This window comes from Nipponia nippon, unplaced genomic scaffold (assembly GCF_047370975.1).
Source record: "Nipponia nippon isolate SJK-2023a ecotype South Korea unplaced genomic scaffold, ASM4737097v1 scaffold_39, whole genome shotgun sequence".
Lineage (NCBI taxonomy): Eukaryota > Metazoa > Chordata > Aves > Pelecaniformes > Threskiornithidae > Nipponia > Nipponia nippon.
This window is the reverse complement of record NW_028262357.1, coordinates 1700711-1727041: the sequence shown is the minus strand read 5'-3', so window position 1 is coordinate 1727041 and position 26331 is coordinate 1700711. Positions and strand designations below refer to the sequence as shown.

The window sequence follows — 26331 nt, the reverse complement described above, 5'->3', positions numbered from 1 at the left end:
CCTGCTGCAGTTGGTAACCTACTACTCACCATCTCAGTTTAACAGGTAAGATGTGAAGTCATCTTTTTCACCTGTTTTATTATTAAAGAAAAAACAAAACCAAACAAACCTCACTGAAGAGATAAAAAAATCCTCTTACGTCTAGGATATACGTAAGGGTTGTTGTTTGTTTGTTTTTTTTTAAGTTTAGGTAACAGCTTTCCTTGCTTATTTGGGGTTAAGATACTTCTTTCTACCACTGCAAAGAAGTTTACGAAGTTAGCCTGAATATAATGCACCATGACAGTAAAGCCTAAACATACAGGCATTTAGAGGAAAGAGCTGTAAGGAGCATAGACTCCCATTCAACTCAGTCAGGACTACATAAGCTCTTGTGCAGCCACAATGCACAGTGATTTTGTTTCCAAGTTTACTGTTCTCTGCAGCTAGGCGTACAGCACTGTTTCTTCTCACTTCTCTGCTACACTGAATATTCATTGTACAGATACTTCTGATTATCCTTCCCCTCAAACAAAAGTAATTTGGTTCACAGTTCCGTGGTATTTCTCTTCCCCTCTCCTTCCCAGCACATGGAGACAGGCAACAGCGGAAGCCCACCTCTCTCCTATCTTCGTGGATCTGCTCTTTCCTGAAGGATTTATCGATGAATGCTTCCTGGCTAACTCTCTTCAGAGTCATAACAGCACAAGAAGAGTGGGAAATTGAGTGGGTTGGGGATCTTGTGAATTGAATCATCACAGAAGATTAAGCATCCACAAAGGGGAATATTTTTCTAACAGAGGAGCTAAGGTAGAGAAAGAAGCTAAGATCCTGGTTCTTCAGAGATTATGGTCCTTAGCCTTACTGCAAAAAATCTTTCTTTATTCCAATTTTTCAGTGATTTATCAGGTACTAGATTTGCGTTGTATCCAACTGCAGAGAAAATTTCCATTATACAGAATATTTAATTTGCATTTTTCACAATGATGCCTTGCAATTAAGCAATGCTAAAGATTAAGTACTTCTTGTGTTGATTTTTAAGAAAACTTAATTATTTACTTTTAATATAAAAATTCACTCATTCATGAATCAATCAATTGTCAGCTATAAAATGCTGAAATTAATCTGCCAAAGACTTGTTGGGATTTCTTTTGTTTTTAAGAACTGTAATGATTCGGTTTGCTTTCTGAGGCTGTAAGGCAGCATAGAGTACCACTTTCTATCTTCAATAACCACTAGTCTTAGAAATTACTTTATTTATATATGAACCTCAACATTCATTTGTTTCTAAAATTGATACCAATAGATAGAACTCCAAAATGATGCAATGATTACATCCTGTTAAGCCAAATTCATGAGGATGTTGCAACATAAAATGTCATATTGACTTTCAAAGTTTCACTAACATCCATCAAGTCCTTGTCTTCCAGTTTCTCAGTCTCATTTGTCTACGGCATTCAAGCATGGATTTAATGCACCTCGATCCACACCTTGCAGTCTTAGAAACTGCAAAGAATTATCAGCAAAGATCCACCTGATTTAAGGCTTGAAGTGGAAATCATTGTAGCTAGCAATCTTTTAAGTCAGCTGCATGACCAAGGCCACAGCTCGTTATAAAACTGTACTATGGCCCAAAGAACTAGTTCTACCCTCTTCTTGTTCCCACCGTATTGCTTGTGCCAACAGTCTCACTTGGTGCCACCTGACGACAAGATCAAGGAAGTGATTCAAGTAAAAACTCAACTGATCAAAGAAGTGAATTAGTTTTCAGCCAGAGGAGTTATCTGACAAGGCTGCACAAATGCTAGGAACAACGCAAGAGAGACTCCAATAAGCCTCTTTGCAAAGACAGAACTACCCTTCTCAGCTGCAACAGCTGAAGTGACTGAAGCCTAAACTCCTCCCTTCAGACCATGGCTTGAAGATAAAGGGTCCCTGATTCACAAATCAAAGCTTTAAGGAGGTTTCACCGTCCCACAAAATCCGAGGATGGACCTGGGGCGAGGAGGAGCGAGGGATAGCCTGACAGGCAGAAGCTATAGAAAATGGTATCGCCACTGAATCACAACCTTGGATGCAACCAGACAGCTCATTCCACTCACTAAGCATAGTACTTAATTCACAGCGAAAGCTGAGGGCAGGGACAGCAAAGCCCGCAAAGGGGGACAAGGAGGACACTTGGTAGAGTTGAGACACTTAAATCTAGCCAACACAGAACAAGACTGAAATTTGGTGTTAATGCAAAACTTCAAATAAGGTACAAAACAACACAAGTCATTCATGAGAATGATTTCTAAGTTGAGATAGGTGGTGCAGGGGCAAAAGAAACCTCATATACATCAGCAGTTAGGGATTTTATTTGCAAGAAATTACTTAAGCAGAAACCAGTCTTCATTTGAATTTTAAATTAAAGCCTTTTTCATAGAATCCTCATGCCTGCAAAAAGAAATCTCTTGATTGCCTTACAACAGCAGAAAGAGCAAAATGTTTAATACTGGGTAGTTTTTAGATCTCCTTAAGCAAAGCAGGAAGGGAGAGAAACAAAACACACCTGCCCACCCCCAAAACCATGCGATAAAATTTAACAAAAACAAACCCCAAAAAACCCCAACGAAGCAAAACAAAACAAAACAAAAACCACAAAACAAACCACCACAAAAGGTGACAATAATTTCGTTCGTATTCTTTACTGGAGATATGCACAGATTATTTTTTCCATTTTACTAAAAAAAAAAAAAAGCATAGTTAAAATTTCAGGTAGATGGAGCTGACAAGGTTTGAACAGAATGAAAATGACTGCTAAAGAACATTCCTGAATGCCTAAGGAGCCAAAAGATTTGGAGGAAAAAAAAATTGTGCAAACTAATCAGCACTGAATATGCTTAAATGAAGCTAAAAGAAGTAGGAGCTGTTTGTCTGAACAGAGGTTCGATTCTTAAGAAAAGGAGGAAGCTGGGAGAAGGTTGGGGAATTTGTAAGCTTTCCTTTAAAAAATTTAGCAAAAGACAATATTGACAGGGAAATGTGCCACAAAAGAGAATTTATTTGTGGTAGGTAGACAACATTTGACCTTATTTTCAATAAGCTTACTTTACAAGTATCCTCTAATGCTGATGAAGTAAAAATTCTTCAAACAGTGTGACTTTGCACATTTTGTACTAAGGAAAAATCCAGTGGCAAAAGTAATAAATTAAGGCCTCAAATCTTCAACCTCATTCAATAAAGGACCTTAAAAATTTGCCCATCTTATAGGTCAGTGAGTACAGCTAATTTAACACACCAGTCAGATGCTTAAACTAGATACAGTTTTGTGTTCTCAGGGGCCCACGGTACAAGGATCATTTCCTTCCCATGCACTGCAAGCACAAACTGCAACACTGTGTACACCAGAATTAAACTGGTGGCTTGCAGGATACATCTGGCAGGCCGTCCGTTAGCCATTCCTTTCAGCCCCAGCCCACATCTCACTAACATTGCAAAAGCCAGTTCCTTCAGCAGATTACAACCGGTGCTACTGGCTTTCAACAGTAACTGCTGCCACCGTACCCTGGCCAGAGCCACTGCCAACTGTTCGTGTAAGGTTCCCAACAGCAGCAGGAACACATCAAGAGAACAAACAGGAGCAGAGAACAAGTACAGAAGATTTTTGAAGGCACTTCATCTCACCATCTAAACACTTAGACCTCCGTGCATTTAACTTGGGTCACTACTCAGAACCTCCATCCCCATGTAAAGAAAAAAGTGTTTTTCTTGAAATCAGTTGTAATTTATAGCTACTGCATTGTGTGGAGCACGACACAAAAGTAAACGTGACCATTTTTCTCCACTTACCTTTCTTGTTAATAAACTTTTACGCCTCATTCCACAAGCCTCTAGCTGAAGACGCCCTCGCAATGCCAATTCGATTAACATACAGCCACGCAATCCTGAGGAGATGCAATCATTCCAGAACGATGTGTAACCCTGTGAAGAATGAAAGACAGTAAGATATCTCTGTCTCCACCGGAAAGCAAATAGAAAAAGAGGCTTACTGCGTTCTCTAAGCAGTTCTCCTACCTTCATACACTTTTGAAGTGACATCACTAGTCAACTACTGAAAATATGAAAGAGAAACAGACTCATCCCCTGCTAGTTTTGATACTTAAGGCTCCGCTCTTTGAACAACAGGGGAAACCTCAGGAAAGTGATACAAAATGAAACAGCAAGATAAAGAACTATGAGATATAAAACATACTTTATATAACGTAGCCAAAATAAAACTTACTACATTCTTAAGACATGAAGCATTTGGCATTACCGACACCACACAGGCATATCTGAGTTTCCTGAGAAACATTAACATGATTTTACATCCATAAACAATATGGCACTGATGAAGTAATAACTACCTGAAAATCAATATTAAGTAAAATAGGTAGTATACTAGAAACACAAATGTGGCAATCAGCACAAACCACAGAAGAGATTTTTCAGCTGGAATATAGTGAACCAAAGGACAAAAGTTTTCAAGCAAATACTTGGAATAGCTACTATTTTGTCATTTAAATCCTTTGAAAACACGCATTTTTAAAGCTTGATGCATATTGTTCTTATATGGACTGCAAAACTGCAAACCACATTCATTCTATGAACCACACCACATCTACCACGTTTTTTCATCTGTATTTCTGCATTGATAGCTGTCTGCTTAAATGGCAGAACAGAATATTTGACCCAATACATTTACCCAATGTCTAGTAATACATGTATTGACTTCTGTACTCCATTGCTCAACAATTATAACAAAAAAAAAAATCATATAAAAAGGATTCTGCCAACACAGTTCTTGCATATTTTTTAATATTTAAGAATCTAAGACAAAACAAAATCCTTCTGAGAAATGTTTTGTCTTTTGAGAAGTGACTGTAGAAACACTTGGTATGATACAGAAAGACCTTCCAAAACTCTTCTACTGATGCATCTCTGAAAATATCTACTTTGGGATACTTCAGAGAAAAGTGCTGGAAACAAGGAAAAGGGGGGGGGGGGGGGGGGGGAAGAGCACTTCCTTTCATAAAATTTATCTTAATCAAATAACAAACACTAGCTTAAATCAAGAGCAATTCAATTTTATTCTATTTGCAAATAAAAGCTGCAATGTACAGACATACAAGATGTATCCATCTGAAGTCCACTAAACTTAGAAACCAGTCCATAACTAATGCATGTCATTAAATACAGATTTCCAGAAACACGATAATATTTGTTTCCATTTAGCACTTAGCTATTTTCAAGAGCTGTATTATATAGATGACCAATACTTCTGAAAAGTCTACGAAAGTTCTGAATCTCCAGAAAGTAATTACTGAAATATGTCACAGATACTTTTTTAAAAGGCCATAAATATAAGGTTGGAAAGGGATTTGAGGAGTTCTCTGATCAGCCTTCTAGTCAGAGCTGATACTTGGCAAGTATCAGCTACTCTCATAAGCCAGCCATTCTGTGAATTAAGATTTTGGTTGGCACTAGACATTTCTTTGCCAAAAACATGCAAGATAAGGTGCAGTATTTGCCTGACGGGGGGGGGGGGGAAGAGTGATGTCTCCTGCATTCTACTATTTCCAATCAAATAGCATCTTTACACTATAATTTTTGAAATCAGACAACACATATGTAAACTAAAAATCTATTGCACAAACTTACAGCTGTGGCACAATAAATACACACTTCTTTCTATTCACAAAAAGTGTTATATTATTATGCAAACAATTGTGCTAAATTTTTTCCCTTTGTTTAGTAATGAAAACTGAATTTGGTTTTAAAGTGAGTATTTTTCAATGAAGTGACGTTAACTACACCGCTCCCAGTGGCAATTACCAGATGTAAACTCCTCTGCTCCAGTAGTTATTCAACATACGTGGCCACACGCTGTGGGCTGCAGAGAAATACAGGCTCATAGGATAACTCAGGTTGTAAGGGACCACAGGAGACCTCTAGTCCAACCTCCTGCTGAAAGCAGGTTCGGCTATGAAGTCAGATCAAGTTGCTCAGGGTTCTATACAGACAAGTCTTGAAAACTTCCAAGGATGGAGACTGCACCACCATCCAACAGCTTTTAATCAAGTGATCCTGAAAGGCAGCTCAAAAAGATTATAATCTTCATAAATGGAATTGCTTGCTCTAGTGGGTCAGATGACATTAAAGTCATGAGAATGTATACTGTGTCATCACCTTTTTTTTTTTCCCCTCTCTCTTTTTTTGTTGTTTCCAGTCTCAGAGTTTGCAGGTGATCCACTTGAGAAGGAACACCATATTTCAATATACAGAGATTATACTGCTATTAACACAGTGAGGAAGGAGATATTTTATAACAGTTGGTGTCATCCTGAACATTTTTCAATCCATTAAACTGATCTTTTCAGATAGTTCAGGCAGATGGACTGCTTCTTTTTGGCACTTACTGCAAAGACCTCAGACAATTAAAGGAACCCTCACAGAAGGTCAGTTTAGCACACAACATTCTCTCTAAATCATCCTTCAAATTAACTCAAACTCCCTGGTGTAACTGAAAATGAGTAAAAGCAGCCATTTATCTTCAACATTGCTAACAGCTTCTTGACACTAGAAAAAGGTGCACAAAAGAAACAATATCGCTCAGCATTATAGAACTACTGCCTATTAAAGAGGCTATAGATGGACAGTGAAGAAGAGAGGAGTAAAAGGGGCAGAGAGAATAATATACGGAGAGGGAGAATAGCAACATAGAATAACGTACTGTTTGCACAGGAAACAATTACTTTTTCCACAAACAAGGACTAAAAGGTGGTAAATGAAGCCAGCTCACAGGTTAGAAAAGTCAAAGACCAACTTCTTTTTTACGTTTCTATTCAACTGTTTTTACAGGAAAGCAAAAGTTTTTTAAAAATCCTTTAAAAAATGGGTTAAATTCATAGGAGATTGATAATGAAGTCTGACAGACAGCAATGGATCTGTAAGCCACACGTGTCCTAGGAAGCTCCCACCCAGTTGAAGTCAGTGTACACTGGAGGAGTTGCTGCCATTCTGTGCACACCCATTCCCTGAACATGGCCTGGCCATTGCTCCCTACTGGTTATGGAACAGGACAGGGATTTGGTTTGACCTTTTAACAATGTTCTCATTGTGTCCTGGTTTCGGCTGGGATAGAGTTAATTTTCTTCCTAGCAGCTGGTACAGTGCTGTGTTCTGGATTTACTGTGACAATAATGTTGACAACATGTTGGTGTTTTAGTTGTTGCTAAGCAGTGCTCACACTGGTCAAGGACTTTTCAGCTTCCCATGCCTGGCCGGGTGCACAAGAAGCTGGGAGGGGGCACAGCCAGGACAGCTGACCCAGACTGGCCACAGGGCTGTTCCATACTGTATGGCGTCATGCTTAGTACATAAACTGGGGGAGCTGGCTGGGGGCAGGACCACTGCTCGGGGACCTGCTGGGCATTAGTCAGTGGGTGGTGAGCGGTTGTATCACTTGCTTTTCTTGTGTTTTATTCCTCTCTTTGTTGTTGTTCTTTTCCTTTTCACTACAATTATTATTATTACTGTTATTATTGTTATTATTATATTTTCATTATTAAACTGTTCTTATCTCGACCCACGAGTTTTCTTACTTTTGCCCTTCCGATTCTCTCCCCCATCCAACCAGGAGGGGGAGGGGGAGTGAGCGGCTGTGTGGTGCTTAGTTGCTGGCTGGGGTTAAACCACCACACACTGTTATTCCAAATACCTAACAGTCTCAAAACACTTAGATTGAAGAGCAAAGACCACTATTTATAGATGCAAGCCATTCCACTATTTAATGCTCTTAAACAGCACTCTTCTCACAAATACAACACCAAATATTTTTACTTTATCCATCTTCCTACAAGTCTTTCATAATTTTATAAACATTCTAACTCAACGGAATACTTATTTTATTCAAGTTGCTAAGCAGCAAGAAAAAAAAAAGTCTTACAAGGCAGAGAATTATTTTTATCTGACAGCAATCACCCTAGAATAGCACTTCAACTATGAATAGCTCACAAGACAGAATTTTAAATCTACGTTGATTCAAAGATCAAAAGAATGTTTACAACTATCATGTTTATTGACACAAATACAGCACTAAAGCATTTTTCGTCACAGCTGACCTAGAAATTTTCAGGTAAAAAGTAGTTTTGCTAGACAAGCATAAATGGAAATGAGAATAAAGTTTGTAACAGAAACTTGTTACCATATTAACTTGGAAAGCTCAGACTTTTCCACTCAGGTATGGCAAAGCACAGAGCTAAGACTAAGATCCTCTTTCTGCTTAAAGAATAAGTTATCCAAAATCCATATTCATTAGACCATTTCTCTTGCACCACCTCCTGCAGTGTTTATTCGCTTTCTCCTCTTTCCATGCCCCTTACCCAATCTCCAGCTCACATGTCTTCCTGTTCAGTTAGCCATTAATCACTTGAAACTCTCACTTATTAAATAGTCCATCTCCTAACAATGGCCCTGTGCCTTGGTGTTACCCAGCCTCACTTACCTTCCACTCCCTGCTTTTACCTTGCCTCTTTAGCTGCACTTCCCCGCCATTGAACTTTAACACCCTCTCTCCTACAAGCGGCCCCTTTCCCCACCTCATCTTACCGTGACATGTAATACATTAACTTTTCACTTCCAGGTTTATAAAGATCTGAATTTTTGTGACCTTCATGGTCTTCCTTAAATCTGTTCACACAGATGGTGCAGACAAGATAGCAAAGTATTTACACTGTATATGGTGATCAGCCATCTTATTCTTGTCTCTGCTCCAAGAGAAGGACAAAGCCACATGATTATATTAGCAGATGTACAAACAATGTCCTTATCAATATTCTGGGTCTAGCTTTGCTGAGCAAAGCACAAGCTCTCGCAGCTTCTTCCTACTTATTGTAGGAATACCCTCAGCTCAGATCTGTATACTAAACAGTGTAAACATATACTTGGACTCACTCTCCTACAGATGCTGGCATATGGAGTGCAACAGAAGGCAGAGTTCATACTCATACCCCACAGGGAAGGAAGGGACAGGGAAGAGATCCTGAGTGGAAGTGTCTTACCAATGTCCCTTAAAACTTTAACTTACTTTATTCCCTAACAACAACCTTTCCCAGTTTGCCTTCAAGGTCCCTGACTCTCAAACTTCACAAAGCTATACTTAAAATGGAATAGGGTCCTAGGACTTGCAAAAAAGCATTTATAAGGCTCGCCAGGAATTATGAAAACTCCTGCACAGACAAAGAACATTGTTCAGCACCTCAAATATTATCACCCCAGCTGTGAAAAACCTAACGGAATCATCTGTTTATGCTATAATAAAGCCATAGCTAGATGGGCAAACTAGAGAGAGAGAAAACACATACATAATAGCTCTGACAACATCCTAGTATTCTGAATTTGGTGGCTATTCGAATATTTTGTTGAAGCACTCAGTACTAAGTATTACAGAATAAGAGCTGTTGCAGAAGTATTAAAGTACACTTCTACAGAACGCATTGATTTCCAATTTTTCAAGACACTCAAAATTCAAATTTCTAGATATTTAAAATCCATAAGTTACTCAAGAGATTTTATAATTCAAAGATTATTTGTAAAAATGTTTTTTAAAAATAGACAGATAAGACAACACTTTCTCCATCTCTGATCCAAAAAGGCACTCCAGTAACGACCGCTATAGTTTACTAGGTATGTAAAAAATGAGAATGAGAAGATTCTAAAATGACCAAACCACCTGAGGGTATTTGGCAAAGATCAGTGCCAAGTATGTTAGCAATTTCTACACAACCGATGCTGCTTTAAGAACTTGCACAAACTCCAAAAACATTTCACCTAAGTACAAAAAAGCCAACCTTCGAGCAGTCATTCAGTTACCTCTTTCATTGCTCTACTCAGCTTCCAGGCAATTGTCATGCCAGCTCTATTTAAAAAAATAAACAAACAAAAAGACCCCACCCAAACACATCTCAGTATTTTCTGTTTCCCAAGTGCAAATTAAAGCCATCCAGCAGTAGCAGTGCAAAAAATACAATTAAATTGCAGATGCCATTTTACATTTATAGACACAACCTCAAAATATCGATGGAAAAATTATCTTTAACGGATTACAGAGTGAAGTTTAAAAAAAAAATACTTCCTTCACAAAATTGAGTACAAAATACTCACACAAGACCAGGTAATCTTTCACTTAGAATACTTTGTTTTACACGTAAGAGTTACTAAAAATCTCTTCCCACCAGAGAAAAATACATTCTCTCTCCAATTCTTCAGTTAACTCAGAATACGAGAGCAGCAGTTCCACTATACCTGGCACAGACCAGAAAAGAGCAGGGAAGAGTGAAAAATCCATTAAAATCTCCCAGATTCAAAAGAAAGGAAAAGAAGTACTTGCAGAGTTTCAACCCTGAGGCTTCAAGATACACACATAGTATTAAAAAAATTATGTGTTTGACTTACTTGGTTAAGGCCACCTGTTTACAGAACATTGTGCAGTGCAACATAGACTGTAGCTGCCAATGCATTCCCTGATCTAACCCAGTGAGTCTCAAGATTACTCTGCAGACCACAGAGCCATTGCAAATAGAAATCAGCTTTATCAGTCTTTTAAAAAAGCATCATAAAGCCATGTAATAGTCTGTGAAGACAACTGAGGGTTATAACAGCCTGCCTACCAAAAAATAAAATCTTTATTTTAGCAACAACAGGCCCCTTAGGCCCATCCTCAGATCCACACAGACCCATATTCAGTATTAGAGGTCAGTGTTAGGTCTAGGTTTTTGCCCTGACTCTGACCCAATTTACATTTATGAAGAACCACAACAGCAGAGCTTCCCTGGGATAATGCATGTAACACTGCCCAGTCTATGCTTCTCTTACTAAAAGCCTTTTCATTTTATATTCAGACTTAATAGTACTCCTTAAACCCTAACCTAGCACCCGCTACTTAAAAGCGAAACAAAAGATCTATGGTAACCAAACTGAAATAAACCAAGCAATTAAAGGGGAACCTTCTGAAGGAGAAACATCGCTACAGCTACCCAAACCCCTGAATTCCTGTTCTCAGGAAATTCCAAATTCTTCTTTTATAAAAGACACAAACAAAAAGAATTCAAAATTCAGTAAAGAATGCAGTTTCTGAAACTTCATGTAGAGACAGCAGAAATAAAATGTTGTTTTAACCCTTTCCAGCCATGATACGTCCATCAGAAGGGGAGCTGGACAACTTGGAAAGTAACAGAAAGCCAAGACAAACAACAACTACAGCTCCTGAGGAACCTGGAAGTCCTTACTTCAAGGCAATACATCTGACAGTCTATCAAGAAGACCTGAAACTCCTAACTTCAGGGTTTCTCAGCTAGGGGGTACAATGTAGGTTGAAGAAAGCTTTCACTTTAGCAAACAGTAAATTCTGAATATACAGGTAGCCTGTTTTCCATTAGAAGACTATTTCACAGGAAAAATTTCAACCAGCTCTACTTGGATGCTGAAAGACAGAAAAATTAAGACTTCCCGAACTCTGCTGGAGTTTGGTATTACTTTTATTACTACTGCATGGATGGCATTCAAATACTGTGTTGGTGGTAGCAATATAAAAGCTGAGACATAAAACTATTGTTTTGTTTATACACAAACAAGCATCTAGCTTTCCCAAACAAGGGTTTCTTCCTTGCCATCTATTCTTTCAGATACATAACAGACTATTTTTATGGTATGTTCTCAGAAATCACAGATGACAAACATGCTGGAAAACATTCTGTGCTTGCTGGCACCATGGCAAGTTATTGAGGGCAATTAGTCACCCTCACCAAATTTGCATGCCAGCATAATAAAAATACAGTTTGGAGACCTGTAAAACAGACAAAGTTCAGTTCTACTATTAAGATGAGAATAAGAAGGAACATTTGTCAACAGCTGTATAGCCTGACATGGACTAACTAAAGCGAATGTGGAACTTGGTAAAAAAACCTTTGAAAGTTAGTTTAGGTCATTTGTAGGATTGGGTAAAGCAAATTGAGTAGTCTCCTGGTATAAATTATATGGGTGGGACTGATTTTCATGTTGCATAGCACAATTGGCAAAGACCCTAATTGCTTCTAACATTTACACAGCATGTGTCACGAAGGGAGAAGATACCTGCATGCTCACTTTGAGTAGTTATCTCAATACTGAGAAAGAGACTCATGTTTTGTATATACATAAATTCAGATATCTTTTCTTAGGGGTACTTAAAAATGGCAGAGAAAAACACCAGGAGAAAAAGCAGGAAAAGAAACTGAGGACAAAATGACATCCCAGTGTCTAATTACTTTCCCAGCACAAGCATCTCTTTTGAACCACTACTTTCTGCAAACCACTTCAATTATTTTTTCCTTCAAGAGATTAATTTCACTTTTACTGACCTTTCAAAACAATGCCACAGCATCTCATTTTAATCTCCCACAAAACCACATAACTGGAGAAGGTACACCCTCTACCCCGTCTTTACTTTTAGCCATTTGAGGGCTAAACCCAAGAATGCAGTCCAACAAAGCCTGAACTGCTGCTGAAGATAAAGTATTATTTTTTCATCCCACTGAAGCACATTGCTGTTCCCTCTTGAGCCCACAGTAGCATTTCTGTAGTCAGCTCCATGAGAAAGTGGTCTGTCTGAAAGCTAATGGTCAGTCTCCTCATCTGATTCACCAAGCAGGTGAACACATTTCAGAGACAGCACATGAAAGGGAAGGAACATGGTCAGAACAGAGAGCAAAAGGCAAGAGAATAGCCTTCAGTGACAACCCACACTTCAGTGGACAAACTGCTTTCAAAACCTGAATAGTTATAGCTGGAACTATTCACTTAGTCTTCACAATAAAGAGCTCAAAAAAACCAACGAACCAAAAAAAAAAACCCCAGAAAAAACCACCACACATTATTGGGCTACCTGTACTGAAGCTATTCATGATCACAATTTGCTCAGAAAATATAAAATGCTTAATGCTTAAGGTATCATGCACTATATTCATCACTACCTTCAGCTCCCTGTTTTGGACCTCAGCAATGATTACCCTGATCATCATAAATTTGGAGTCATATTATTTAAATCTGACAAGACAGCAATAGCATCCCTTTCTGATTCTCTGAAGCAATAGCAAGTTCTTTCAGAGGTGCATACTAGCCTATTATTAGCCAGCACAAAGCACAGACAGAATATAATAACCCAAAATCATCATGTCACCCATTTGAAACCTACTGCAAAAGACAGGCAGAGACAATTTATCTCGAAAGATGGGCTGTGGCAAGTTGTATTTCATAATGTATTTCATGGACTTGATCACAATTGCAAGAGAACTCAAGCTTTTTTAGTCAAGGAGTTCCTCTCTGAAGTAGTAACTTTGGGAGCTACAGAAAGGCAGCTAGGGAGGGCAGAGGGAAAAGGAGTAACAGCATACACTGTCCAGGTGCACTGCAGCAGGTTAAAAGTTAACAGGAATTTTGATCTGTCACAGTTCTCATGTAAAGGACAACTGTTTCCTTCCCCTTGGATCCTATCTCCAATGTAAGAATCTGTTGCAAGCAACTTTACAACTTTAATCTGTTTCACAGCTATGACTGTGGATGACAAACGCTGTTTTTAAGTATTTTGATCTTAATGAAGAGTCCTAGCAGACTGAGAAGCATAGGGCTATCATATTCCCCAAAAGACAAGAACCATCAATATACTGTTTCCTTTACATTGTCTCTCTACAATTACTAATACTACTTTGGATTTTTGAGAGCAGTTGGAATCACCTGAAGAATTTCTACAACACATCTCCTTAAAGCTGTTCCCAAATCCAAAGAGGTAAAATACAAAATATAAGCATTATATATCCAGAAAGGATAATGAGTACCTGGTTTATTATAAATTGTTTTAGCATAGAATTTCAATCCTTTCTGTTGACCCAAAGCTTCATTTTATGAATTCCAAATGCATCTATCATCAGTATTCTTCTACAACAGCAACACTATGTCCTCTTGGATACTCATGTAAAGTCATACAATTAAATGAAGATACCAGGAGACAGTGCTAGGAGAGGAGACAAAGAATAACTGAATGCCAAGTTCTGACACCTTACATGATTCTGTCGTTCATATCCTTTTAGCTGAAAGTAAAATTGCTCATTAGAAAGAAAGAAAAATTGCCTGGTATTGTTGCAGGTAACTAAATCTCTTTGTGATAATGCAACTATAAGCAGAAATCTTAGGAAGATCAAAGTCAATAACCGAGACAATAACGGAGTTACTGATTCTTTAGATATGAAAAACTCTTAAAAGTTACTATTTTATTTAGGACATCATTATTCTATGAGGAAGAAATAATACAATTTCTGAATCTCTTGAAGGCAATGGAAGTCACCAAGACTGATGCTATATATGCTGAATTTAATATTAAGCATATTTTATAAAAGTATTTGTCCAACAAATCTGATACATGGCTTTTTCAGTCAAACCTAAAAACTTCAAGCACATCCTTCTTCAGAGCAGGAAATTCTTATAAGAAATAAGATACACTAATTTTTTTCTTCCAGCATATTGTTGCAAGAAGCTTCTCAACATAAAAAGAACCAAACAGGTCTTGTAAAAATGAACATAACATAAAATACCACAAACTTTTCCAAGTTCTCAATGACAAATAGGAAAGCTGGTCATTACTAGGAGAACTAACTGTATATTTATTCTGATAATTTGAAGCCCTTAGATCCTCCTGTGCAGCCAGCCAGCGTTTGCTCCTCCTCAACTAGGTCCTTATACAGATTTCTATAAAGCTCTGATTCAGCTATTCAAGTAACCTTAGACTGTAAACGTATAAAGCACCTTAAACTCCAGTAAGAACCAATCAAAAGTCTTTTTACCAGCACAAATAAACATACTTACAAGAAGCTGGCTGAAAATGCAAACAATAGAAAAGAATGATGGAAGAGGAGAAAAAGGAAATGCTTCATTGCAATATTCATCAAAGACAGGCTGGAATGTCCAAAATTGTTTGAATCCTCAAGGTAAAATTAGGCTGCTCTCACCACAGGTATCTTATTATATGAATTGATACATTTTCACCTTCAGGGGATCAAAAAGATCTGTTCTTTTCTTTCCAGTGCAGGTTATTGTTATTTAGTCTACCAGAAGATGAGTGTAACCACAGCACAGAAGCTGCAGCTGATGGTGAGTAAGTCTCAAACAAGAAAAGCTGACACGGTCAAATTATACATGTGCTTTAATGACCTAGAGATTCTCTGTTACTTTCTAATATATATTCAATACACAATCAATCAATCAATACAATTAATCTATTAAGTCTAATAGCTATTGATTTATTACCTCTACAAAAATCTTATACTCCATGACACTACAGTACTGCACAATACCAGACAGATTAAAACGCAAAACCAAATTCAGCTGCTGTGGCAGCATTCTCTGCCAAGACCCAAATCAATTTCCTTTGGCAAGGAACTGTGTCATTTTACCCCAGCCTGTTGATACTCAGCTGAAAATACAATGCTCAGGGTTAGGGTCTTGCTTAAATAACTCTTCAATAAGAGTTTCAGTCTCTTTCCTCCTCTATCGACCTGTAAGACAAGAGAGAAGAAAAGCCTCCACAATTCTGGAAAAGAAGAATGACAGTAAGCTGAGAACATGGGTGAAATTTTTTTCACGTTTAGGTTCTAAGACAACAAGCAACCCTGAAATGAAAAATTGATTGTTGGTTTTGACAACAATAAGATTCAATAAAATTTATGATTATCTAGAAAATTATATAAAGACAAACCCTCCATTTTTCTTATAGAATTGTTTTCACATCTACTCTCTGCCAGATTTTGATTTTCACTGCTTCCCTAAACCAATCTGTTATAAAACATATTTGGTTAAAGACATGACCCAGCTTCACCTGACAGGAATGCACTCAGAGAAGGCTACTTTGTATATATTATATAGACATATATTATATGTAACAACCAAAACTGAGAGATTCATTTTTCAGGTAGCTCTTAGATGGGTACAAAGAAATTTCAGATCCAGCAAAAGAAATACAGTTCTATCTATCTACATAATTGGAAGAAATAAAAATGCATTTCTGAAGACAAAATAACTTTAGGAGACATTCATCCCTTTTACCAGTCATCCCTCAAAAATAACAATAAAAAGATAAAACCAACATGCCCAGTACTTTTGAATATTCAAAATATTCAAGTAAGACACCTGCTAGAGGAATGCTCCGAATTTTCTCATGTGTCAAATGGAAAATATCCAAACTTCAAGGCATTTGCAATTAAAATTAACTAGATTCCTCTTCACACTAGATTAAGGGTCTATGCTAACCTGCAAATCTTGCCTTTCAAGTAAGCCATCACCTTCTCAACCCAGAAGGTTGCAGGAACATCTAATGATACATCCTGACCTATGGAACTTTTGAAAGGTAGTATCTGTTTAAAAAAGAAAAGCAAGCCAGACTGCAGAAGTGTTTATTATTGGAATACCACAATGTGAGGACTTTGATAGACGTCTGACTGCGGTCCCTCTTGATTTCCTCTTTTGATGCAACTGAAATCATTAGCCATTCTACGGGAACATAAATTGTAGTTTAGTTATAAACAAAATAAGTTAGTGAGAAAAGTCTCTGAAGTGTTCTGTCAGCCAAACACTAGAAATACTTTAGGAAAGCAAGCATACATATTCTAAAAAGCACAGTATCATTGACAAGAAACTTGTCAGGTGTTTGATTAACCTGCCACTGCATTTACGAATAAATAACAAATAGCAACTGCTGTTGACTACTGAAAGCACTAAAGCCAAATGCTATTGCCCAGCTTTTCAAGCATACGTCACGTAGACATATCTCTTCACTAAAATGAAGACAATAAAAAAACGTAACTTTGCTGAAGAGGAGGCAACTAACACATGCATGCTGCTGAACCCTTACGAGACCCCTGAACAAAATCAACACTTAAGATCTGACTGTTCACTTAGGAATGAAAAGACAAACGTAGAAGTCTAACTTTCAGCAAGATTAAGTGTATATACATGCAGATAATGACTTCAAATATTTGCATGGCTCTTGCAAAGCCACCTTCCATCAGGGTTCAATCTCTATTCTCCATACTCAGTGCAAAATAAAAATGTAATTAATTTGTTCCATAACCTGCAAATTGATTTCTACACTACCAGCTATTGTCACTGAGCACAGAATCTGACATTTATTTGAAAAAAATGTTTAATTAGAACTGGTGCTTAAATCCTCCATATCAGATATTTCACTCAAAAAAAACAAGTCTTCCCACAGCAGTAAGCAAATATAGCAGGAATCGGAAAAATAGGTCGCGTCCTGCCTAGATCTAACAACCAGAAGCTTACAACACAAGTCTTGCACACATTTAGTGTCTCCTAGTGGTGGGTTGACCCTGGCTGGCAGCTAAGTCCCACAGAACTGCTCCCTCAATCCACCCCAGTGGGGTGGGGGAAAGAACAGGAAAAGTGAAAAAAGCAAAACAAAACTAAGTGATGCAAAACACTCACTCACCACCTCCCACAAGCAGACTGACGCCCAGCCAGTCCCCGAGAAATGACCACCTACCTACCCCCTCCCTCTCCCTTTTTACCGCTGACCATGACACTACACAGCATAGGATACCCCTCTGGTCAGCAGGGTCAGCTGTCCAGGCTGTCCCCCCTCCCAGCCTCTTGTGCACCCCAGCCTCCTCGCTGCAGGGTGGGCACAGTGAGAAACGGATGCGGCCTTGATGCTGTGCAAACACCATTCAGAAAAAACAGGGGTGTGTTATCAACACTGTTTTGTGTTATCAACGCTGTTTTGGTCAAAAATTGAAAACATAGCACCATACTGGCTGCTGTGAAGAAAACTAACTCTATCCCAGCCAGGTCCAGTACAATTCTCTTAAAAACAGTAGGAAAAGCCTAAACCTGGTACGTCCTTCTAATACAGATGAAGCAGGTCTAATATTGGCTGACCGAATAACAGGTGGAAGTTTCACTGACTTTGAATAACTAGGTCACATTACAAGTACAATTCCCATCTCCAGGCTTATAAATATACAGTATCTGCCCCCAAATATAACAGCTATCCCTCTCTTCTACAGAGGTCACAATTTAAAACAGTATGTAAAGCACTGTGTTATTTCAAATTGGGGAGCTGTACAATGTTTAATTTTGAGGGATTTGCATCAGGTCATTAATGTGGATGGATTTCCAGAGTCATGTTTTGGATGTTTAAAAAAAAAAAAAAAAAAGCATGCCTAAGGGACAGGAATTCCACTCTTTGTCCAAACTTCCCCTAGTTTCCTTTCAGCCTGTTCTTTTCCAAACAGGTCTCTGACTGGCTTCACTTATCCAGGTGCAAACAATTTTCAAGAAACAGACCATCTCATAATAATGCCATGTCAACATTTTCATTATGAGATAAAAACAATTCCACTCATTGCACTGTTCTCGCATTAAAAGTAACAAGTTCTTCCATTTAGTACTTAACATGTACTAACTGTAAAGTGAGAGTCTCAGGCACAGACTCCAGATGCTGCTAAAGCACAAGTCCCATTTAAATATCCAGCACAGGCAGAGCAGTTGTAATTACCACTTCCTAAGTGATTAGTCTAGATCGAACATCCATCTGGCATTTACCTCAACCTAGCCAATAAATGCTACATCTGCCTTCTCCACTGTGCAATGCAAAAGACATACTGAAATGGCAACATAATACGTACAGAATACTTCTCTCGTGGTAGAGACTGTGGAAGTGCCAAAGTAAAATCAAGTGTCTACTGAAGTCAAAAATGGAAGTGCAACGTGCTGTGCTGTACAAGAACGACTGGTTAAATAGAAATCTCATGGTACAGCCCATGTACAAAAGACACCTAGTCTGGCAGCTAAGGACTCTGTAAATAATACAACCACATGATGCTATCTAGTAAGACCATAAAGGCAGATGACTAGAAAGTGCATAGCAATAAGCAGCTTACAAGTGCTTGAAAGAATATCAGCAAAAGAAAGATACGCAAAGAGCCTGACAGACTAATTTCCCAGTGTGATGAATAAACCCTATAACATGCACGAATAATAAAAGAGCTATCAGTGTAACACGTCCCCAATTATAAAGATCTAGCTTACAAGGCATACTATTTTATTATCTTAATGGTCCATCACAAACAGGGAAAAACAAAAAAAGAAAAAAAAGGGTTGAAATGCAGTAGTTTAGTATAGGATATACCGGGGGAGGTGGGAAAGACTTGACATGCATAATACTGGTTTGCACGCAGACTAACAGCTTAGTCATAGTACCACAGACCTTTGTGCTCCTACTCATCCAGGCTGACATACAGTGCACTTAGAGGAAGAGAACAGTCATGCATTATTTTATGTGTAACCTTGTAATTTTTATGTCTGAAAAGTGTATGTGAAATCATTCTGCAGTAACATTTTATGAATATTTCTGAAAAAAAATAAGTTACTGAAATTGACCTAAGACCTGTTTGCAACCCGGGAAAAACACAGTTAAAAGTGGCACATAATAAGTTTGACTATTATGTTTTTCTTTCTTTACTAAAAGTCATGAGAAAACAGATTGAGAATGTTGTCTAAGCAGAGAAAACCAAGCCACCCATTTACTCCAGGCTAGCATCCCCTTCCCCCAGTAATGCAACACAGTAGTGAATACGTGCTGTAGTAATTATTTGCTCTGTGAGTAAGAAAGTAATTCTTGAATATACTGTCTGCAACACTTAGCCTGGTCAATTTAGCCTTGCAAAGAAGGCCTGTTACATGCAGCTTAACTGAGGTAAATTCTGCAGTACTTTAACTACTTTAGGATCAAAGAACACCTGAAATAATACCACTTTTTCTTTAATATAAAAATGTTAGTTTTCCGTTCCATGATTGCTTCCCTTCTAGCAATATTTTCTTATATATACTTCAGGCAAATTTTGTTAATAAAAACAGCTTGCTATGGGGAGAGAAAGAAGAGTTACAGCTTTGGTTTCTTTTAATAGCACTTCGAAAAACTGAGAAGCATCAGCAGAAAGGCTTTGACAATGTTTTTGTCTTTGCCCTACACTACACAGCTTGACGTGAAAGAACGGATTACATTACACTTGAAGTTATCCATGAATAGATAATACAGATTACAGAGGAGCCATGCTATAAGAGCAGGGATAACCACACTAGCTGCATGCAGAACCAGCCCAAAAGCAGATTTACTCAGCAGCACAGTAAAGAGGCACTTGTAGAGGCATCTTGTAGCACACAGAATTGGGGTACTTCTCCTCCTACACCTCCTATCTTCTCCTAGCCTGTAGTTAACATATGGATATGAAATTTAAAAGGACAAAAAAGGTATGCAACTATGAAAGAAAGAATTTTTCACCACAGACATTACACACTTTGCTGTTATTAGGCCCTGAACATTTGAGAAAAAAGTACATCTTTGTCAAGGTTTCAACACATTCATACATCATTCTTCAACTGAAATGCAAATTCCCAGTAGACGCCTCTTCATGTTTCACTCATTTGTCTCGGAAATTTTCCGGCAAAACTTGGGAGCTTTTGAGCAGACATTCAGGCTGTTGCTGAAACTTTTTAAAGCGGGGATGGGGGGCGGGGGGGGGATATACTAAAAAGATACAAAGATGACTTTTCAAAACTTGATCATTTGTTACACAGGCAAAAAAACCCAGTCCTCTGCATCATCATATGCTTTCAGAAAAATTTCTTTAGGATTAAAATACAAAATTCAGTAACAAATCCAGACACTCATATTCGTAAGAATAAAGAAACTACATTTTAGCACTCATCTGATCAACAGAAAACAGCACATCTGAAGCAGACAAACTAGCTCCCTAATAACTTATTTCAATACAACAAAAAATATCACAAGCTGGAGACCTTCACATGAACTGTTTGGACAAAAAGCTATTCTGCAATTCTAAATCTTCAGCAATAAATGAAGTTTCTGAAAGCCAAACATGAGTAGCAAAGATCTAAGATAATTTCTGTACCTAACAAAGTATTTAACATTACCTCACTCTCACAAATGACATTTTAATCTTCAACAAAGAAAGGGTAAATAAAACCAGAAATATTTACTGTTGCAGTAGACCACAGCACATCACAATTATTTCAGCATACTTTACATGATTTTTCTTTCAGCAAATAAGGAATTAGTTACAGATCAAATAAATATTTTATCTGAATAGGTGCCACGTCTCTATAGCTGCTTCAGTTTGGTTAGTTGTGGCACATTATATAGAGGATAGGAGCAGCCATGTGCATTGCTATATTCAAATAGATTCCCAACGTGCACCAAGAGAGAACTCCAAAAAAGAAAAGAAAAAACAACAAAAAACCCCACCCTACGTGTACAAAAAACTGACATGAACTTAAATGGAGCAACAGTTATAGAGCACAGCCACCTAGCAACCTCTCAGTTTTCTATAAGGCTGAGTTACGAGATGTCTGGAAGAGCTGTAACGAACAAACTGGCCTGTACTGATCTCTTAGCTGTCGTTTTTCAGTAAGCTAACTTCTAATATTTATCACTCCCTTCTTTTGGGAGTGGTGACCTCAGATGCTTCAATAGTCCCACAGAATAACCTCCCTTTTGCTCTGCCTTTGACCTATCCTACTGCAATACTATTTTTAGCCTAATACAGCAAAGTATTTCAGTGAGTATTTTTTATTCCTATAGCAACAGGCTATTGCTCTACTCTAAATGGATGAACACAACTCCCTTTCCCAGCCATGTTTCTGAAGGGTTTCCAAATAAGTGTAGGTGTTCTTATGATGCTCCCTAAAGAATTCTAGTAATGTATTTTGTTCCAGTATACTATCTGCTCCTCCAAGGACACCACATCTGTCATGCTATGCAAGCATGCACATATTTCAGCACATACCCCTTATAACCTACCTTGACCTTGGAATACAGAAATAGCTATGTATACCCAGAAGACAGAAATGGAAGAGGAACCATTGGTGGAAAAGAGCAACCAGTACACATACAGCCAGTACAATTTAACTAGGCCAAATGGGGGGGAAAAAAAAAAAAAAGGCCATGTCAAGGAAGTATGTGCGAATGTAGTTAATTGTGTTCAAGCATTAAGAACAGGGCTGAGGTGTGCTGCCCTTGTTTTAGGGCAGCCAGACATTCCCATCACTGAACCCATACTGCAGCGATAGCCAAGCAAAAACTCAAAAGTTTTGCTGTGGTTGTTAGAATCACCACACTCTCCTGAAAGCAGGATTCACATAAATAGCAAACAACCTCCTAGAAACATTTAACTCATCAATCCATCACTGCCTGAACCTTCCTGAAAAACTCTCTCCTAAGAGTAAAGGTTCTGTCATCTACACTTACAAATTATAAATGGTAGCTCCTTACGTGTGAAGCACTTTGTATACAATTTACAAAGTGTTAAGCCGTATTCACTGGTGTTTACTATTAGAAAAAAAATTACCCCCAAAACTGAAAGCTAAGTTGCCAATGCAGTTATCAACGATGTTTCTGAGAGAGAAGCTATTGTTAGGGAAACATGTTCTTTGGCCAATTCAGATTCCCTTTTTTAATATTTTTTATTTATTTATTTTAAATTCAACATTAAATTATTTTATCCTGTTGGAATAAGCAGGAAGGATGTTATCAGCTTTAAATTTACTGGCTTTCAATTGAGCTTATAGCTCACACACCTGCCTTTGCCTTTCCCTTACACTCTTGTCTAGTTATACAATTATATTTTACAGGCCCTATATTGCTTTTCTCTGCTTGCTGTCACGAGAAAGTCTCAAACTAATGTCAGGAGAAATCAATTCTACTGAAGTAAAAACTTTATAAAAAGCATTTCCAGATGCACAAAGTAAAAATATTTTGCTTACTTATCATCAGAACAATAGAGAACAAAAAAAAAAAAGTCTTTGAAAATAAGTCTATAGTTTTATTTAAAAGGAAAAAAAAACCATGAAGACAAAGCAGTTTACATAGTATAGCTTGTACATAGGGGTACCAGCAGACCCAAAACCAAAATACAAACCCTAGTGATTCATGTCTAACAAAGCTCAGAAATGGCGTATGCTACAGTTTCTGCACATAAGCCCCCCACCCTAGACATAACGTTATCATTCTTTTTGTCTGATGCCTCAACTGCAAAATCCCAAGGGAGTTATGGATATCCGTGCCACTGCAATCACTCAGTTCCTTTTTCCATACAAAGGAATATTAGATTATCTGCAGCGTGTGCCACTGCTGCACTTAGCAAAGTTAGATGATTTATAATTTTGAGGCACACCAGTGCAAAGCTGGATTTTTAGGCTCAAAGTTAACTATTGACTTTTGATATACTAGGAAGACTTGCACCATATACGGTTTCCAGGCAAACAGAATGCTCCCTACTTTGAAATCTTTACAGCCTAAGGCCTGCAAATTAGCAAATTTAGCACACAATCCTCAGAAAAAAAGAGCTGAAAGATCACCCGGTTTACCCCACCTTCCTCAAGGCAAGACCTCCTAGGCAATCCTGCGAGATACCTGTCTTGTCACACTTAACTTACTTTTCCACAACTATTCAGGTGTGTAGAAAGAGAAATGTGCATATGCACAAGCCTTCAATTCAACAGGTGGAAGCTGTGAATATCTACTGAGTTTATCAGGATGTCATGCCAAGGCCCATCTGAAAAAATGGGATTACAAGAACATGGCCTAAAATACACAATCTGAGAGAGAAATAAAATATGTTATTGTAGTAGGTATATACACAGATATAACCCACATGCATTAAAAAAGAAGTGTTAACCAGGAAAACTACTCTTTAACCTATTCATTATCAACTAGCAAATTATTTTAGATGCAACGCACTGTCAAAGAACATGTAACTTAGCAGCAGTTACGAAAAAAAAAACAGGTTGCTTAATTAAATCCATATTATACCTCATATCTAAAATAAAGGCGTATTACACTTCACCATACACCACATCAAATCAAACTGTTTCCCCAATAGGACTGACTTTCTGCAGTATGCATGCTTTTTATGTTGATTACTTCTTTCAAATGAAACAAAAATCTGACACACTGGTAGAAGTACACCTTCCTCAATGACTGTTGTTCACAGTATTATGACAAACAATTAAGATATAAATTCAGTAAAAACACAGAATTACATAATAATGACATTTCCTCATTTTGACACACTTCTCATTACTCAAGGCCCGTTTTTGTCATATGTATCTCCCCCAACAAGGCATGTTTCACATGCATTAGTCTGGAAAGTCTCAGTAGAAAGGGCTGCTAAGCATCCTAAAGCACCTGAGAACCCATAGAGTTGTGTCTGACATCGGAGCAGACAAGTCTTCCACATTAGTGCCACGGGTAAGTCGTAGGAGAAGGAGTACAAACATCACAGGTCTACCCAGGCCACCAAGTCAACCACCAACGCTGACCAGAAGCCCTGGCCCTCATGTCCAGGTCCTTGTCTTGCCCCAACCCCTACGCTGCCTTCCTTGAGACGCTACAAATAGGAAAGCCCCTCTGCAAACCCCACATCCAAAGGGCAATCCAGACTCTCTGCCAGGCTCCCCCTCCCCAGAATCCAAGCACCTTCACCACCTCCTCCAAAACACCCAGCCTGTTCCAGCATACGCCCTTACCCCTAACATCACAGTCCCCATCCCCACCAATGCCTCTGCCCCAAACCCACAGCAACACTCACCCAGCAGCGCCCTCGCCCCCATCCCACTCGCATCCCAGCACCACTCAGGCTCCCCTTCCCCATCAACACCCTCCATAAGCCCCCGAATAACCGGTGTCCCCTCAGGCACCCCGTTCACGCCACCCTCCCCCCGTCCCAGCACCACCGGGCCTCCTCGGCCACCCCCTGCCCAGCGCCCCTCACCTCGGCCCGCCCCAGCCCCGCCGCCGCGGCCCCGGCCGCACCTCACGGTCCTTGAGGCCCAGGAGCAGCACCTCCTCCATGAGGGTGAGCCGCGTTTCCTTGGAGTCGCCCTTCTCGTCGTCGCCTGACTCGTCCCGGCGGCCTTCATCCTCCGGGCCGCCCCCTGCTCCTCGCTCCTTTTCGGCAGCGGCGCTGCGGGAGGCCTCGGTCCGGCGCTGCACAAGGCCGGAGCTGCGCTGGGTCAGGGAAGTCATGGCTGGAGGCGGCGGGAGGGCAGAGGCCTGCCGCGGGGAGAGGGGCTCGGCGACAGCTCGGGAGGCGGGGAGGAGAAGGGACGGGAGCCGCTCCCGCCTCCGCCCTATCCGCACCGGGGCAGCGGCCGGCCGGGGGGAGTCATGGGGAGCGGGGCTCGGCCGCGGCGGGGGAGGCGGAGGCAGCGGGGGCCGGCTTCCCCCCCTGCGGCGGCCGAGCTGGCGGAGGCGGCTTCTCCTCCAATATGGCGGCGCGGGCTGATGTCAGCGGAGGATGTGGCAGCGCCGGGCGGGGGGGGCGCCGGAAAGGGCCGCGGGCGGGGGGGGACGGACCCCCCCCAGCCCGGCCGTTACTGACCGTTACCGGCCGTTACTGGCCGTTACCCGCGGCTGCGGAGAACGGTTAATCCCGGGCTGCGGGAGAGGCGCCGGCCAGTACCCGCCGTGCCATAACCCAGCGGCTGCGTGCTGCGCTCTCGTCGTGTTGTTTGTTTTTTTTTTCTTAAAAAGTGCGTTATTGACAGCCTTAAGTCAGCTTAGTTTCATTTTTAGCCACAAGACCGTGACCGGTTGCTAGTGCAGCCCCCCAGGAACATATCCCCACATATGTGTATACATACATATATACTCGTCATCTAAGCTCAGGTGAGCTTTCAACAGTCTTGACTTCAAACTGAGGAGACGGAGTCCCTGCGTCTTTTCAAACCTTTAGCCCTTCTGAATGTGGCACACCGAAAACTCAAAAAACTACTTATCAAGGGTAAACCCCGTATGTTTCCAAGTAGAGTATTTTATTGCTTGCGGTGCAAGGATGGCCTATATTTTTTAGTCCACAATTAGGATATTGTGTTTGGCCATACGGAGATACATAGAGACATACACATATATTTTAGATAAAATACATAAAGTATCTGTAATATATATCTAAGATATAAATAAAAAAATATATATAGAGAGAAATATTTTACATATATATATATTATTTTTTAGGTGCACCCTGTTTCTCAAGAGCTCCAAGTCACTTTGTAAGTGACCGTCGCCTCCATTGTTTCACACGCCCCCCATTCTTGCGTCATCTGTTAATGTGACTTGGTGATACTACAGTATAGCTTCTTTAAGATGATTGATAAAAAAGAATAGCAGACAGACAAAACTGATCCCCGAGGATGTGAATCCCTCACTCA

General features: G+C 39.5%; 1 protein-coding gene across 1 annotated transcript in view; it reads right to left on the bottom strand.

Annotated features, from left to right (window-relative positions):
• GOLPH3 (golgi phosphoprotein 3) overlaps positions 1-25406 on the bottom strand; it is a 34185-nt gene extending 8779 nt beyond the window's left edge. Inside the window, exons 1-2 of the mRNA XM_009464708.2 lie at positions 24938-25406; positions 3811-3942 (exon numbers count right to left, since the gene is read on the bottom strand). Coding sequence (XP_009462983.2) covers positions 3811-3942; positions 24938-25150 — 345 coding nt within the window. The 5' untranslated portion in view covers positions 25151-25406. The remainder of the gene's footprint in view (positions 1-3810; positions 3943-24937) is intronic.
• Between the last annotated feature and the right edge of the window lie 925 nt (positions 25407-26331).